The sequence below is a fragment of the Gymnoscopelus microlampas genome (genome assembly GCF_963454915.1).
Source record: "Gymnoscopelus microlampas genome assembly, chromosome: 6".
In the NCBI taxonomy this organism is placed as follows: domain Eukaryota; kingdom Metazoa; phylum Chordata; class Actinopteri; order Myctophiformes; family Myctophidae; genus Gymnoscopelus; species Gymnoscopelus microlampas.
Window position 1 is genome coordinate 50,661,060 of NC_139943.1, and position 18,505 is coordinate 50,679,564.

The 18,505-nt window shown below is 40.7% G+C and overlaps 1 protein-coding gene across 1 annotated transcript; it reads right to left on the reverse strand.

Moving 5' to 3' along the window:
* Positions 1-3,324: 3,324 nt before the first annotated feature.
* Positions 3,325-17,339, reverse strand: LOC311047039 (long-chain fatty acid transport protein 2-like; the record flags this gene model as incomplete). Its single annotated transcript, XM_084059622.1, has 11 exons — positions 3,325-4,392; positions 5,632-5,762; positions 6,737-6,834; positions 9,303-9,501; positions 10,269-10,362; positions 11,408-11,602; positions 13,937-14,061; positions 14,401-14,556; positions 16,144-16,353; positions 16,736-16,907; positions 17,052-17,339. The coding sequence occupies 11 exons, from the start codon at positions 17,337-17,339 to the stop codon at positions 4,216-4,218; spliced, it is 1,845 nt and encodes a 614-aa protein (XP_083915748.1). The 3' UTR covers positions 3,325-4,215.
* Positions 17,340-18,505: the final 1,166 nt, after the last annotated feature.

An 18,505-nucleotide genomic window follows, 5' to 3' on the forward strand; every position in this document is an offset into this window, starting at 1 on the left:
ATTTTTTATTTAGTTTGTAATGTATCAGAGTGCAATACACCTCCTAACCGATAGGGTCGCGGTGTTGAAAAACGTGGGGAAAAAAATGAAGAAAATGGCCGGCGATTGGATTTAAAAGATTTTTATTGAACAATACAGAAGATACGGCTACTTAGACCGGTGCACTTTAACTTGTTACATCCGTGGCCGTGGGGTCAGCACTTTATATTTGAAATGTGAACGTTTATGTAGATGTACGGGTTGTAAATGTAAAACATTTGCAAACCAGGAACAAGTGGTTCCATGACGCTTGTGACAGACGAGCCGTCGAGCGTCATGTGAACCATGGCAAATACTGCATTAATAAACAACAACAACATAAAGATCTGAGTGTAGCTGAGGTATAAAATGCATAATGCATTGCAGTGCTAATAATACTACTAATAATAATACATATCTCTGCTGTCAGGCAGACATTTCTGCCTGAACCAATGTACAAAAGATTAACTTTTCAGGAAGTGAAAGAAAACCATATTTTTAGAACAACACAATACTGCCTCATCAAATAGGTTGCATTTAATACAATGATGGCTCTGGGGAAAAAGCTCCGTTTGATACACCAGTGGCGCCCCCCACAGGGCATCAGGTGGAACAGGTGATGATTCTGGTGTGAGTCAGTCTACTGTCACTGTCCTCCACAATGTTCCCTGCTCTGTTCAGACATGCATTCATTCATTCATATACACATATATTATTATATATATATTGAATAGAAAATATTATTTGAGTTTAAATGACCCAAAATAAAATAAAAAGTCTCGTCTTCGATAGCACATATATATGTGTGTGTGTTGCATGTGATTCTCTCTCTCTCGCTGCGTGCGTGCGTGCGTGTGTGTGTGGTATGTGATGCTATACATAAATATGTGATTGTAATTTGGGGTTGATTGGATTGATTGTATACCCTCCAAAAAACCTAGAACACACACACCACTGGTCAAACAGTATGGAGTATCAGAACCCTGTTGCTCATTGTCACATGACCCACCACACCATTTCTACATAATTTGGTAAAAAAGAAAGAAAAAAGTGACATCTGATGCAAAGTGTTTGTGAAGGTGTGTAGGGGTGGATCATGTCCTGAAGGTCAGGAGGTGACGTGACCTTGACTGCCTTGTAGGTCGTCACCAGTGTTTTGAACTGGATGAAGCGTCCAGGTTTGTTAAGAGTTACAATTATACTGTGTAATTTACACATTCTATTGTAAATGCAACCATCATTGTAAAATGTAAGGATTCAAACAGTGTGATTGACAGGAGAGATGATCAGAGGAGCAGAGTTTGTACCATTACGGTTACAACATGGACTGAAGAATGGAAAGAGTCTCTCAGCGAAGGTGCAGCCAGTGAAAGAGTAGAGATGAACTCTGGTCTCCACATCATAAAAGGAGACCAGACCCTCCTCATAATCCACAAACACTCCCACTTTCTGGACCTCCTCTCTTACAGGGAGGAGGACATTAGGGTCAGGACCAACAAGAGCCGTGTACTCATTTCCATTCCTCAACACTATAGTCCAGTAACCTTTATCAGGGCCCAGATAGATTTTGAACCTCATTGTAAACCCTTCCAGAGGAGAAGCTTTGTTTTCCTAAGACACCGGCACAATAAGAGAATCTCTCTGTGTTGTCTGGGAGACTCTTCATTACGTTTCCACAATGCACTTGTTTTCCATCCTCAGACAGGATTAGTTTGGGGTTTTCTGTATCAGGGTCCAGAGTCACATCCACCTCATATTGCTGAATCCGCCTCATCTCAGCATCACACAGCTTGTTTTCCATCTCTTGACTAAGTGTCTTCTCCAGCTGTCTAGAACTGTCCCAGAGACGTCCAAGAACCCAAACAGTGACATTGCTATCCAGGAATGGTCAGCTTTGACTTCCACTCGGTGCTCTAATGGTTTCAATAAGGGTCTGCTTCTCTTTCACTGATGTCGTCACACTGTGTGGAATCAGCCTTTAAATCCAGCTCCTCAAATGTCCACTCATCAAATATGACGTCATTTCCCCAAAAATGGAGTTCCACGTGACTCCAAGACAGCGTGATCCCAAAACCTATACCACTTGTGCAAGGACACGCTGTGATTGGCCAATATGCTTGTGCAAGGACACTCTGTGATTGGCCAATAGCCAGTTTGAGTGGCAGTTGGGGCAACTGCTCTCGCCAAAACATGATTTACTATTCTGTCCCTATCACATAACTCGAACAGCGCTGAGTCGGCTCAAGGGAACTTCGCAACGTTCGGCACAGCAACTTGCTATGACCAGTGGTTCTCCACCTTTTCAGGCCGTGACCCCCCAAAATAGTCATATTTGAACCCCCCAAATAAATATTGTGAAAATAGCATATCTACAAGCTCACAACGCCTCACGTTGCGAGGCATTGAGCTTGTAGATAAGCTATTTTCAAATGTTTTGCCTCTTTCTTATATTATTTGACAATGTGGTCAATGTTTGACAAGTTTTTATAGTTGATTACTTTTGATGCTGAAATTGTATATATTTTTTAGCTCTTAAAGGTCCTTAAATCGTCACTTCACTGTCATCTGGGCACCCCCAAAATCACGTGGGGATCCCCCTGGGGGTCCCGACCCACAGGTTGAGAACCACTGCTCTAGACCAGTGGTTTTCAAAGTGGAGGCCAGGGGGGGCGATAGAAAGTAGACAGGGGAAAAAAAGAAAAGAGTAAATGAAGTGTATCTGAGCTCGTAGCGCGGCACTCTGTGCCACGCTATGAGCTTGTAGATCTGCTATTTTTGAAATAGCCCAAAGAAATCTAAAAATGACACACAGATGCGTTCCCGGTCTCGTCCTTTAAGGCAGGTTTATTTATGTCACCCAGGCAGCATGCCTGCATTCTTCCTGTGTCAAGTTACTCAATAAAGTGCCTTCAGGACATTAGTTTGAATGCTGGTATTTACTGAATGTAAAGCATTTCTTCCAGACTGTGCACCTGGATAGAAACTATCACATTAAGGTAGACAGACTGTGTGGTAAGAAACTATCACATTAAGGTAGACAGACTGTGTGGTAAGAAACTATCACATTAAGGTAGACAGTCTGTGCACCTGGTAAGAAACTATCACATTAAGGTAGACAGACTGTGCACCTGGTCAGAAACTATCACATTAAGGTAGACAGTTCCATCTTGGAGGCAAACCTCTCCGGTGATAAAATGGCAGAAAGATTCATCAAAAAGGTCAATCAAAGAACACGTTTTCTGTATAGGATCAACTCTCTAGTCAGTAAGAATACCTTGAGGATTCTCACAGGAGCCCTCATCCAAGGTCATTTTGACTATGCATGCTTCTCATGGTATCACAACACCACTAAGGCCTTAAAAACAAGGCTCCAGACATCCCAAAACAAACTGGTAAGGCTACTTCTTGGCCTCAAACACACAACCCATCTAACCCCTGCTCATTTTGCTAGTGTTGGATGGCTCAGGGTTGAGGACAGAGTGCAGCAACTCACAATGGGCCTGGTCTACAAGATACACCACGACATTGGGATACCCATGTACCTGTCAAAATATTTCACAAACGTAAATGAAGTCCATAATCATAACACCAGAGGCAGCTCCACTGATCATCATGTTCAACATATATTTGGCACAAACAAGGGAATGAACTCTTTCTCATGCTATACAACAAAAATGTGGAATGCCCTACCTAAAGGGGTAAAGGAGTGTAAAACCCTACTCACTTTCAAAACTGCCCTGAAGAAACACCTTCAGGAGGCTGCAATTCCAAACTGGCCCCTGTCAAAGTCTTAACCTACCCCTCCCCCCCTTCCTCCTCAAACTGTCTATTGTACATATTTCTTGTTTTTCATACCAGTAACCTGTAAGCTGATTGTATGACGTTCTGCATAGTAGTGTATATCTGTCTGTTTTCTTAAATGTCATCATGATTTGAGTGCGTGGGAATCTCATTTTAAATATTGTGCTTTTATGAGCGATCCAGTTTAGAGGACCTTGTATTGTGAATTGTACTTCCATGTACTGTTTCCAAGTCTTTTCTAAATAAAGTATTCAATCAATCAAACAGAGTTATGCTGTCATTCACTTCTAAAAGGTTTGATCAATCAGCTGTCAAAGCATAAACTCCTCCACAAAATTGCCTCTCTTGTAATCTGTGTAATTCAGAACCAAAGATCTGATCCATATCCATGTGGCTTTAAAATTTGATCGTCCCTGATATAACTGAGTTGAATTCATCCTTCGTAAATGGAATGTACGTTCTGTCTCTCTCAGACAGGAAGTAGAGCGGCTCGGCGATGTCGTCCGGGTCGAATCCTTCCTGCATCAGCTTCACTTTCATCTGTTTGAATGTTCCCGTAACGTCCAGGCAATCCTACAAGAAAAAACACAATGGCACTCTGTCACCTCCAATCCTACAGGAAAAAAACACACTGCCATAGATAGGGCCACAATGGAAACATTGTGAGGGCCACAATGGAAACATTGTGTTTTTTAGCATCATTGTATAACTGTCACCTCCAATCCTACAAGCACAAACATGATGTCACCATGTAACCGATTCTACTGTAAACTTATAAAATACTACAGTATCACCTCTAGTAATTCTATATTAGACCCACAAGATCTCCCCCCAAAATAAATCAAATATCAGCGGGTGGAAGGGCATTCTCTTACCGAGCCCCCGGTCTATATTGGAGAGTGTAACTCGGTTGACCTATTTAAACGCAGACTCAAAACACACATCAGCATGTGACATCATTTATTCTGAACCAGGTTTTACTGTACACTTTCATATTTTGTTTACAGTGTTTTATGGGTGAGTGCATGTGAGTATATCTGTGTTATGGTATTTATATGCACATGTGCGTGTGTGTAGCCTATGTATGTATATAATTTACATTGCACTCATGTTAACTTACTGTTAATTATTATGTGTGGTTGTATATTTGATATAGTTGAACTTTGCACCCCTTGATTTGAATTATTTAATTTTTATACTGTTGTGTTTTTATGTGATGCCCTTTGGAACATTATTGTAGTGTTGGGCTGTAATAAAATGTGACTATGACTTCCAAGCTGTCCTACTACTGTACAACCACTACCACTCATTCTGACAGAATGAGTTTCATACAACAAAAAACTGTTTCATACAACAAAAACTTGAAATAATTTGACATTGGCGTAAACGTAACCAAGATTAGAACATGGACATCAACAGCCTAACACATTAAATACAGGAAAGTATTGATGGAAAGACAAGAAAATGTATCAGACTAATTGATATAATAGATAAAACATCAACTAGAATTTATTTGTGTCGATTCGTTGATGTAAAAAATAAGACAAATTATGAACGCGCGCTTTCAAGATTATTAGATTCATCGAAATAGTAAATGCTAGAATAATAGCTGAGTAAATATTGGATAGTTACTAAATGATCTATCTTAAAACACACGCACGCACGCACAAGCACACGCACACACACACACACACACACACACACACACACACACACACACACACACACACACACACACACACACACACACACACACACACACACACACACACACACACACACACACACACACACACACACACAATGCTTTACCTTAACTCTAATGAAGCGAGGTCTTGCGTAGACAGGAAGGAAGTTGTCTACATGTTTGAATAATCCAACACAGTCCAGTTTGTCTCCTTCTGTTAGAGTGACCGCAGCCATCCCTGCCCTGCCCTCCTGACCTATAGGAACACAGAAACACAGTGTTAAAGTGACCTCTGCCCTCCTGGCCTATAGGAACACAGAAACACAGTGTTAAAGTGCCCTCCTGACCTATAGGAACACAGAAACACAGTGTTAGAGTGACCTCTGCCCTCCTGACCTATAGGAACACAGGAACACAGTGTTAGAGTGACCTCTGCCCTCCTGACCTATAGGAACACAGGAACACAGTGTTAGAGTGACCTCCTGACCTATAGGAACACAGGAACACAGTCTTAGAGTGACCTCTGCCCTCCTGACCTATAGGAACACACCTGGACTATACAGCTGTGCACAGAGCTTATTAACATCTGGACTATACAGCTGTGCACAGAGTTTATTAACATCTGGACTATACAGCTGTGCACAGAGCTTAACATCTGGATTATACAGCTGTGCACAGAGTTTATTAACATCTGGACTATACAGCTGTGCACAGAGCTTAACATCTGGATTATACAGCTGTGCACAGAGTTTATTAACATCTGGATTGGAACAGGCAGGTTGTAATTTGAAAGGCAGCTTGTTAGTGTAATGACCCTTGTTCACCAGTAGGGGTTGTGTCATGTCCATGTTATAGTTCAGCTCACTGAGCTTGTGTCTGGGACTGGATCCAGTTCTACTGTACATTCTACTGTACATTACATTGTTGTATAATGATGGCTTTAATCATTCATATTATAATGTCTAAGGGGCCACATTTTAAACACATTATAATGCTGGCTTTAATCGTTCATATTATAATGTCTAAGGGCCACATTTTAAACACACATTTGAGTCATCAGAAAAACTAGAAGGTTAAAGTGTGACTGTGAGTATATCTGTGTCATTAGAAGGTTAAGGTGAACCTAAAATATTACCTGGTACTTTAACTCTATAGACGTTACATTACCTGGTACTTTAATTACATTACCTGGTACTTTAACTACATTACCGGGTTCTTTAATTACATTACCTGGTACTTTAACTCCATAGACGTTAGCCTCCCTGACAGAGGGGGCGCTGGTCAGAACATCAGAAACCTCATTGGTAGAAACATTCTCTCCTTTCCACCTAAACATAAAATGACACGTTTCAGTCTCTCAGTAATTGAATCTACATTATCCACATGAAGGCCTAGTGTTCCTATTCTCATCATAATCATATAATTATCATATAATAGGTGAAATAGCCATTCTACAAACTCGCAGCGTGTCTCAGGGCGACGCGCTGCTTGTAGAATGGAGTTAAAAGTTGAAAAATAGTTCAAATCCAGAACACAATAAAATGATGTGAACACAGACATGCTTTCAATAAACCAACATCAATTTTGAACCACTGTGAGGCTATTGCAATATTTTCATATATGTATTTATATCAGAGCTTGGTTTAGGGATAACTTCACTATACGCTCTAGCTTAAATGTTTTTCAAAGTATTAAAAATCACACCTGTGTGAAGGTAGCGGCGCCTTTGATACATTTTGTCATAGATATGTGTTTCAATATTAATATCTAATATATAATATCAATATCAGTTTATACCCCAGTTAATAAGAATACAGAGGACGAACATAAGGATGGACATACACCTGGACATAGACACGGACATACGTACACACAGAGAAATACTAGAGAAACAATATTAAATCTCTGTAAATTTATTTCAAGGCTTCCAGTGGCACTAAATAGTGCCATTGGAAGCGAATCACCAAATGCATTCCAAGGTAAGTGGCAAAAACTGATCTGTCATAGCTGATAGAGTGGGTACCTAAAAAATAAACTTTGTGTGTCCGTGTGTATACATGTGGTACCAGAAAGATATGTATGTGTTATGAAATAATCTATACAATTTATAAGCCATACCCAGAGTGTTTATGTTCCGGACTTTTACAGTTTATATAAACCATCTAATTTTGTATTCATGATATAATATTGATGTCATGAATAGTTCCCTTCCCTGACCAATCAGAACGTTGACGGACCTGACCAATCAGAACCTCGACGGGCCTGACCAATCAGAACGTTGACGGACCTGACCAATCAGAACCTTGACGGGCCTGACCAATCAGAACGTTGACGGACCTGACCAATCAGAACCTTGGCGGGCCTGACCAATCAGAACGTTGACGGACCTGACCAATCAGAACCTTGGCGAGCCTGACCAATCAGAACCTTGGCGAGCCTGACCAATCAGAACGTTGACGCAAAAGCCAGGTATAGAGGGCTAATATCCGCTCTATACCTAAAGGTATAGAGCGGCTAGTGCCGCTAAAAACGGCCTAAGATGATTAGGCATAGGTAGGGCCCTTAGTGTAGAGCAGGGGTCTTCAATGTTTTTCAGGCCAAGGACCCCTTAGCTGAGAGAGAGAGATGAAGCAGGGACCCCTTAGCTGAGAGAGAGATGAAGCAGGGACCCCTTAGCTGAGAGACAGATGAGATGAGCAGGGACCCCTTAGCTGAGAGAGAGATGAAGCAAAAATCCCTTAGCTGAGAGAGAGATGAAGCAAAAATCCCTTAGCTGAGAGAGAGATGAAGCAGGGACCCCTTAGCTGAGAGAGAGATGAAGCAGGGACCCCTTAGCTGAGAGAGAGATGAAGCAGGGACCCCTTAGCTGAGAGAGATGAAGCAGGGACCCCTTAGCTGAGAGAGATGAAGCAGGGACCCCTTAGCTGAGAGACAGATGAGATGAGCAGGGACCCCTTAGCTGAGAGAGAGATGAAGCAAAAATCCCTTAGCTGAGAGAGAGATGAAGCAGTGACCCCTTAGCTGAGAGAGAGATGAAGCAGGGACCCCTTAGCTGAGAGAGAGATGAAGCAGGGACCCCTTAGCTGAGAGAGAGATGAAGCAGGGACCCCTTAGCTGAGAGAGATGTAGATGAACCACTACATATAACAGTGTTGCAGATTAAACTCTCATATATTTCATAGATAGCTTCATAGGCTTGTTTGACAGACACTGTAATCAGTGTTGGATTCGTGTTAATGTGTATTTTCAGACATTTAACCACTTAAACCCTCAATACTTAAACTTGACCTTTGGAGAATATGATATGTAGGAACTACAGGGGAGCCCCTGTAGTGACTCTGAGGACCCCTTAGGGGTCTTGACCCCCTGTTGAAGACCCCTTGGTATAGAGAGAATAAAGGAGGGGACCCCTGGTCAACACATGACCTTATGACCTCTAATAAATAAATGATGACCTGAAGGTGTCTCTAATGAATAAATATTGACCTGAAGGTGTTTCTAATGAATAAATATTGACCTGAAGGTGTCTCTAATGAATAAATAAGTGACCTATTGACCTGAAGGTGTCTCTAATGAATAAATAATGACCTGAAGGTGTCTCTAATGAATATATAATGACCTGAAGGTGTCTCTAATGAATAAATAATGACCTGAAGGTGTCTCTAATGAATACATAATGACCTGAAGGTGTCTAATGAATAAATAATGACCTATTGACCTGAAGGTGTCTCTAATGAATAAATAATGACCTACGGCCTGAAGGTGTCTCTAATGAATAAATAAATGACCTATTGACCTGAAGGTGTCTCCGATGCGGTCCTGGAAGTAGATGAAGTTGTCCTGGTCGATGAGCAGAAGGTCTCCGGTGTTGAAGAAGACGTCCCCTCTCTGGAAGACGTCCCGGAGTCTCTTCTTCTCGGTCTGCTCCAGGTCTCCAGCGTAGCCGCTGAACGGAGTCTTCAACGTGATCTTAGAGACCATCAGGCCCGCCTCGCCTTCAGGGGCATTATAAGATCATTACATTAAATATCGTTTATAGCCTTTAATATTAAATAATAAGGTTAATAAGCATCTTATAAGGCCTTATAAGTATTGTATTAACCGTTAATTAATGCTTGCTAATAGGATGTCATATCTCTGTTGTCGGGCAGAAACCAGCTATGTCCAAAATATGTACTTTTCAGGAAATAAAAAAACATGTATTTAAAACAACACAATACTCATCAGAGTTATATAGTGACTTTATACATTGTCAGATACTTGAGTGTGTCTTTATATTATCATCACTTTACCCACATACATGATATTATATTATTATTATATTAAATACATTATATTATCATCACTTTACCCAAATACATTATATTATTATTATATTAAATACATTATATTATCATCACTTTACCCAAATACAGCTCAAGTGGAGTTAGGAGGTTTTTGACCATTAATGTGGAGATAGTTGTTTTGTCCATCATTGATTAGATTTGTAAGCAATGCACATTTGTTTCAGTATAGATACATGAGATATCATTGATTTGGTGACAGAATCCTTCACCACATGAAGATTTTCTAAACATTCTAAAATACATAACTTGATCTACAAGTTAACTAGCTTGCAGATCGACAAGCTAACTAGCCTGTCAATCTACAAGCTAGTCAGCTTGTAGATCAACAAGCTAGTCTGTACATCTGCAAGCTTGTAGATCTAAAAGTTAACTAGTTTGTAGATCTACAAGTTAACTATGTGTAGATGTTCAGGTACCTTTATCAGCTTCAATGCAGAGACCTGTTGTTGAGTCTCTTACAGGTTCTTCTTTCTCTGCATCGTATTTGATCACAGCGTAAGGAAACACCATCTGTATGCAAACATAAGGTAAAGAGTCATAAGGAAACACCATCTGTATGTAAACACAAGGTACAGATTCATAAGGAAACACCATCTGTATGTAAACATAAGGTAAGGATTCATAAGGAAACACCATCTGTATGTTAACATAAGGTAAATATTCATAAGGAAACACCATCTGTATGTAAACACAAGGTACAGATTCATAAGGAAACACCATCTGTATGTAAACATAAGGTAAATATTCATAAGGAAACACCATCTGTATGTAAACATACGGTACAGATTCATAAGGAAACACCATCTGTATGTAAACATAAGGTAAAGATTGATAAGGAAACACCATCTGTATGTAAACATAAGGTAAAGATTCATAAGGAAACACCATCTGTATGTAAACATAAGGTAAATATTCATAAGGAAACACCATCTGTATGTAAACACAAGGTACAGATTCATAAGGAAACACCATCTGTATGTAAACATACGGTACAGATTCATAAGGAAACACCATCTGTATGTAAACATACGGTACAGATTCATAAGGAAACACCATCTGTATGTAAACACACGGTACAGATTCATAAGGAAACACCATCTGTATGTAAACACACGGTACAGATTCATAAGGAAACACCATCTGTATGTAAACATAAGGTAAAGATTCATAAGGAAACACCATCTGTATGTAAACATACGGTACAGATTCATAAGGAAACACCATCTGTATGTAAACATAAGGTAAGGATTCATAAGGAAACACCATCTGTATGTAAACATAAGGTAATGATGCATAAGGAAACACCATCTGTATGTAAACATAAGGTAAAGGTTCATAAGGAAACACCATCTGTGTGTAAAGTGTGACGGGATTTGGTATAGAGGGAAACAATTATGGATCCAAGTACAGACCCCTGGGGGACCCCAGTCAATGAAGTATTATAGGGTTTAAGTGGTTAATATAATGTTGTATTTAATGTTGTCAGATCAGATGATAAACAGACGTTTACCCTGTAAAAGAAGAGTTATTTAATGTTGTCAGATGATAAAGTTACCCTGTGAAAGAAGTTGACTCGACCAACAGCTCCAACCTTGCCGATATAATTGATCAGACTGATGTTTCCCTCCGTCGAGGCGTAGAGTTCGTTGATCTGAACGTCTCCAAATCGGTTTAAGAACTCTCTCCACACGTCTGCTCTGATGCCGTTACCGATCGCTATCCTTACTGAGTGTACCTGCTCGTTGGGTTTCTGTGGAGAAATGTGGGAAAAATTATTGGAAGCCAATCGTAGCCAAATGAAACATGTGACTGATACATCTTGATCACATGACCCCAGCGATAACATGTAGCCATTTGTGTGAGTTGTGGACAAACTCAGCAGGAGTTGTAGTTCTGGGAACTCAGATTAGAGTTGTAGCAAAAAGTGTGTTTTGAAGGAAATGCAAAATGGTGTCAGGTGGAAATGTGCATAAGGACTACAGTAATGTGTATAAGGACAACAGTAATGTGCATTAGGACTACAGTAATGTGCATAAGGACTACAGTAATGTGCATTAGGACTACAGTAATGTGCAGAAGAACTACAGTAATGTGTATAAGGACAACAGTAATGTGCATTAGGACAACAGTAATGTGCATAAGGACTACAGTAATGTGCATAAGGACTACAGTAATGTGCATTAGGACTACAGTAATGTGCATAAGGACTACAGTAATGTGCATAAGGACAACAGTAATGTGCATTAGGACAACAGTAATGTGCATAAGGACTACAGTAATGCGCATTAGGACTACATTAATGTGCATAAGGACTACAGTAATGTGCATAAGGACTACAGTAATGTGCATAAGGACTACAGTAATGCGCATTAGGACTACATTAATGTGCATAAGGACTACAGTAATGTGCATAAGGACTACAGTAATGTGCATAAGGACTACAGTAATGCGCATTAGGACTACATTAATGTGCATAAGGACTACAGTAATGTGCATAAGGACTACAGTAATGTGCATAAGGACTACAGTAATGTCCTATAACCATTATGCCATAAGAGTTAAAGCTTCCTCCTTGGCCTACTGCGAGTGTGGGGCAAAGTGTCACACCCATCTGTACAGCTGTGTAAGACCACACACACACACACACACACACACACACACACACACACACACACACACACACACACACACACACACACACACACACACACACACACACACACACACACACACACACACACACACACACACACACACACACACACACACACACACACACACGTGCAAAGGACATGCAAATCTACATCTTATCACTTCCTCCAGCTGACTATATGGTCCTGTCTGTGTCAAATCAATGATTGGATGAGGCTACATTTTCTCCAGCTAAATAGAGATACCGTTTATTTACAGAGACAGAAAGTCAGTTCTGACCTCGAGTCCATGTATGTTTCTCTCATAACTAAGAGTCAAGTCAGATACGGATACTTTTTGTCTACAAATCAATCTGTGGTTCTGGGCTCAAATACATCCCAGGAATGTTTGTGCCATCATTATTATGAACCATCTGGGATGGTGGTTCTCAAAGTAGGGTCCAGGGACCCCCAGGGATCCTTGGGGGGGGGGGGGGGGGTTCCAGGGGGTCCCTAGATGATAGATAGTTAGGAACCACATAGACTTACATGTGAGTCATGTCTGTAACTCTGACAGTGTACAAATGGAACCAAAATAATTTGGTTCCATTTAGAACAAACCAGGGTGAAGCAGCATCTTGTTAGCATGTTGTTACCATGCACCTCACACCCGGAATAACCTCACTGATTATTATATAAGACAAGCCAAAACTCTGGTCATTTTTAAGTCAAAGCTAAAATAAACTTGTCTTTACTTAAACTGTGTTGTTTTTAAAGGTTAAAATTGTATTTGTTAAATTGAAAGGTGGGAGTATATGCTGTTCTCTTTTGTCTTCCTTTTTTATTTGCTCTGTTCTGTCCCATTGTGCTTTTTAATGTGTTTATATTATTTTGTAAATTGTAATTGTAAAATGTGCACCCTAGTGTATGTAGTAAGACACAGCTTTGATTATTTTATAGCTTTGGTTTCATTTCAAAATCTCTTGTACTTTCTCACCATTTAGCGTTTCATCTTATTCTATTAGTGGTGTTACTGTGGCATTTGACTGTTTTTAATTTGTTATGTTTTGTGTAAAATCATCCGATCTGTATTTAGAAACAGTACAGTATCATTACTATAGGCCAGGACAGGGTCAGAATATGAGACAAGATAAGATTGTGGGTAAATTCAGGGGTCATATAGTAGGTCATAGGCAGTAAACATGAACCACAGGACAGGTAAGAATATAGAGATAATAAAATGTAATAAATAGACTATGTAATGGTAACAATACCTTTGTGGTGTTGCAGAGATATCTCATAGTTTCACCGATGTACTGAATGACAGTAACTATAAATAAATACCTATAACTATAAGTAAATACCTTTGTGGTGTTGCAGAGATATCTCATAGTTTCACCGATGTAGTGAATGACAGTAACTATACATAAATACCTATAAGTATAAGTAAATACCTTTGTGGTGTTGCAGAGATATCTCATAGTTTCACCGATGTACTGAATGACAGTAACGTTGAACTTTCTGCAGTCGTCCCAGAAGCTTGATGCAGAAAATTTACTTTTCAAAACAATGGTGATACCTGTAGAAAACACAGTTATACATAGATTATGCATAGATTACACACACACACACACACACACACACACACACACACACACACACACACACACACACACACACACACACACACACACACACACACACACACACACACACACACACACACACACACACACACACACACACACACACACACACACACACACACACACACACAGATGGAATGAAAAAAAAAACATTCTATAGCTGCAGTAGAATCATATGAAATAATAATTATTATTCTAACTACATACCTCTCTCTATAGCTGCAGTACTACATATAGAATCATATTAAATAATTATTATTATAACGACATACCTCTCTCTATAGCTCCAGTACAGGCCATAAAGCCAGCGGTGTGATACAGAGGCAGGTTGACATAAATCACATCGTCAGATTTCACCCCCACAGCTCTCTGAAGAAACGACATCGCCCACAGCTTCAGGTGGCTCACCATGGCTGCTTTAGGAAGACCTTTAGAAGAGGAGAACCAGATGTGTAGATGTAGACAGATATCTTACCTGTAGTTCCAGATGTAAACTTCCCACAAAAAGTTTGGAAACTTAACTTTGGTCGATTATTTCTCCCCTTTAATAACACAAATTGGCATTGTGTTTTATATCATTTTTTATCGTTGATTAGTCACCTTTACAACGAGGTACCGCTTGTAAGGATCGGGCATTCGTGGAATGAGCAACACAGCTAAACGTGTGGGTAGCGTCCCCCAACAAATTGCCAAAATCCCCCAATATGCTTCTGTTGTCAATCGCTCTTGTTTTGAGCGACCTGCCAGCACATGCTGGCACCTGAGTATGGGTCTTGCAACTTTGTTGAGTTTGTGTTGATGCTCCAAGCAGTAACACTGCCCCCATGGAAAGATGCCACGTTTGTCCCTTCAGGATAAGGCCTGTGGTGTAACAGGGCAAGTGAAGCTGCTGTTCTGTTGCATGCAGAGTGGCAGCATTATGTGGTGTCAGCCCTGGTACCATTTACAAACTTAGGACCAAGTTCTGTGAGACTGGTGAAGTCAAAGGAAGATAACAACCCAAGAAGACCGGTTCCTCACCCTTGCTTCACTGAGGAACCATAGGTTTTCTTCCAGAGATTTACAGGCAAGATTTGCACAACGGTACCAAAGACAGATGCCAAAGTTGCAGGACCCATGTTCAGGTGCCAGTCACACACCTGTGAATGGCACACACCTGCCTGCAAATGATACCAGGGCTGACATCAGATAATGTGTAATCTATGTAACACCAGCTTCCCTTGCCCTATTGCACGGGCCTTATCATGAAGGAACAAACGTGGCATCTTTCCACGAGGGCAGTGTTGCTGCTTGGAGCATATTTTTGGGGGACGCTACCCACACGTTTAGCTGTGTTGCTCATTCCACGAATGTCCGATCCTTACAAGCTGTACCTCGTTGTAAACGTGACTAATCAACAATAAAATGATATAAAACACAATACCAATTGGCATTATTAAAGGGGAGAAATAATAGACCAAAGTTAAGTTTCCGAACTTTTTGAGGGCAGTTTAGTATATCTAACCTGTAGTTCCCGATGTGTAGATGTAAACACATAGATATCTAACCTGTAGTTCCAGATGTGTAGATGTATATAGTGTCTAACTACCTGTAGTTCCAGATGTGTAGATGTATATAGTATCTAACCTGTAGTTCCAGATGTGTAGATGTATATAAATGGTAATAAAATGGTGCATTTATATAGCGCTTCTATCCGAAGCGCTTTACATTGATTGTGCCATTAACCCATTCATACACCGATGGCGGAGGAAACCATGCAAGGCACCAACCTGCTCATCGGGAGCAATTAGGGGTTCAGCGTCTTGCTCAAGGACACTTCGACACTAACTCTAGGGGAGCGCCCCAGCCCGGGATCGAACTGGGAACCTTGCGGTTTTCCAGTTCACTCTACCCGGCCACTCTACCCTGAGCCACTGCAGCCCTACATAGTATCTAACCAGTAGTTCCAGATGTGTAGATGTATATAGTATCTAACCAGTAGTCCCAGATGTGTAGATGTACATATAGTATCTAACCTGTAGTTCCAGATGTGTAGATGTAGACAGCAGGACTGTGGACAGTAACATGTGACCTCAGATCAGCCGGTAGAGGCTCCTTAGAGGCCAGGCTGACTTTATCACTGAACGTGTCCATTCCAGATGTTGTGCATTCATCAGCCAGGATGAAAACCTTCACATTCTGTTCCAACAGGGCTGGTAGAACCTCCTCCACGGCCTCCTTTAGTTCTGGAACATAGGACACAACAGAGGAGCAAACAGTTCATTAAACTAAAACGATTTTACTAATCGATTAAAATAATAGCAAACACACTGTAGATCTATATAGAAGCTTGGTATAAAAAGGGCTTAAATGGTTCATCAGACGAATCTGTTTAGTTGATTATATAAAAAAAACTGTAAGACTTTTTTTGTTGATACATCTATTTTATTTGTTGTAAAACACTCGCTTCTTTATTATTCCATTAATCGAAAATGTAATGGATAGAATAAACACTAATTAAATAATGGATATGGAGTTATATAATAACATGATTAGCCTAAAAAAGAATGAATGCATGACTATGACAGCTAATATAATACACTGATATATAACTGATATAAAACATACCTTTAGCAGCGATCAGGATGCTCGCTCCACTACGCTCAAAGCAGTGCAGTAGAGACTTGGACCTCATGTTGTAGTTGAGCAAGGCAGCAGAGCATCCCATCTTCACCAGACCCAGCCACAGGTACAGGAACCAGGGTTCATTTCCCAGGAACAGCGCCACCGTCTGGCCCTCCTTTAAGATAATATAATATATTATTACTTACACACACACACACACACACACACACACACACACACACACACACACACACACACACACACACACACACACACACACACACACACAGTCAGTCACACACACACACACACAGTGTACCTTTAGCAGACCGCTCTCCAGCAGAACCCTGGCCACCTGGTTGCTCCTAACGTCTGTCTCCAGGTAGGACAGAGTCTCTTCATTAAACCTGATGAAGGCTTTGTGAGGATGAGCCTTCACGGCCTCCAGGAAGCGGTCCAGGAGCGTGTAGTTCTCCTCCCTGAACGCAGCGAGCCTCCTGCCGATGGCCAGCAGCCTGACCATGTACAGGACATCTGGCAGGAAGTAAGGATAGCAGCGGATTAAAACCACCAGCAGAACAGCCAGGAGCACTATCCAAAAATACATGTTTCTATTCTATAGCTCCTTCTTCTTCTGTATGTGAAGAACTTCAGTCTGACATGAAGGTCCACAGCATGGAGAATGTGGGCGGGGCAAGCCAGAGCCATTGAGAGAGAGTTGCAACACTCCAGAATACTCTTTCAACAGCTCCTCTGTGTGAGAATCTATATTATCTAATGGGTGATTTATTATGCTGCGAGAAAATAGCAGATCTACAAGCAAGCTCACAACGCCTCGCTGCCGCGAGGCGTTGTGAGCTTGTAGGTCTGCTATTTGTAGGTCTGCTACACACCGGGCGCGCAACCAACGTGTGAATCAGGCAGATTCTTTCTGACATGTTATGACATGGTAATGTGTGTGTGTGTGTGTATCTTTGTATTACTATCAGTGTGTGAGGACCAGATATACTGTATGTCTCCACAGCTATAGTAGAATATGAGAAATAGACATTTTGAGGAAGAGAAATGTTTTTTTATGATTGAAACATTATGTTTAGAGTTATAGGTTTACAATTACGTGTGTGTGTGTGTGTGTGTGTGTGTGTGTGTGTGTGTGTGTGTGTGTGTGTGTGTGTGTGTGTGTGTGTGTGTGTCATGTGACAGAGGGAGCAGTAAAGATAAAGATACTATGATGGACTTTATACCTTCTGTTTTTAGAGGACTTTGTACCGTTTCTTTTCTTCTTTTTGTGTTTGTCACCTCAGTTTGATCTCCTAACAGGGGGAGGGACCACCACCCTGATCTTTGAATATATATGTTTTTTAAAGCAAACATTTTGTACTCAAATCTTTGCTTTTCTATGGATTAGTCACCCCAGGGAGACTTGAATTCATGGATATTGTTTTGTTTTTGTCTCATTCCTAAGACAATAATATGATGACCAGCGGACCGGTAGTCAGCGGTTCCGGTAGGAGACACAAAAGAGACTCTTTGTGTCTCCTACCGGAACCGCTGCCGGTCATCAAATTCTCTCTAGGGTGACTAATCCATAGGGGAAAAAAAGTCATTTTGGGGGGGTGAACTATCCCTTTAACTGTTGTTGGTTGACTCTGGCTCAGTTTGAACGCATTGATCTTACAACCTTCTATTTGTCATTCTGGAGCAATTTACAATTTATTCATTTATCAGACGCTCTTTATCCAGAGTGACTCACAGTAAACAGTCTCAGTCAGT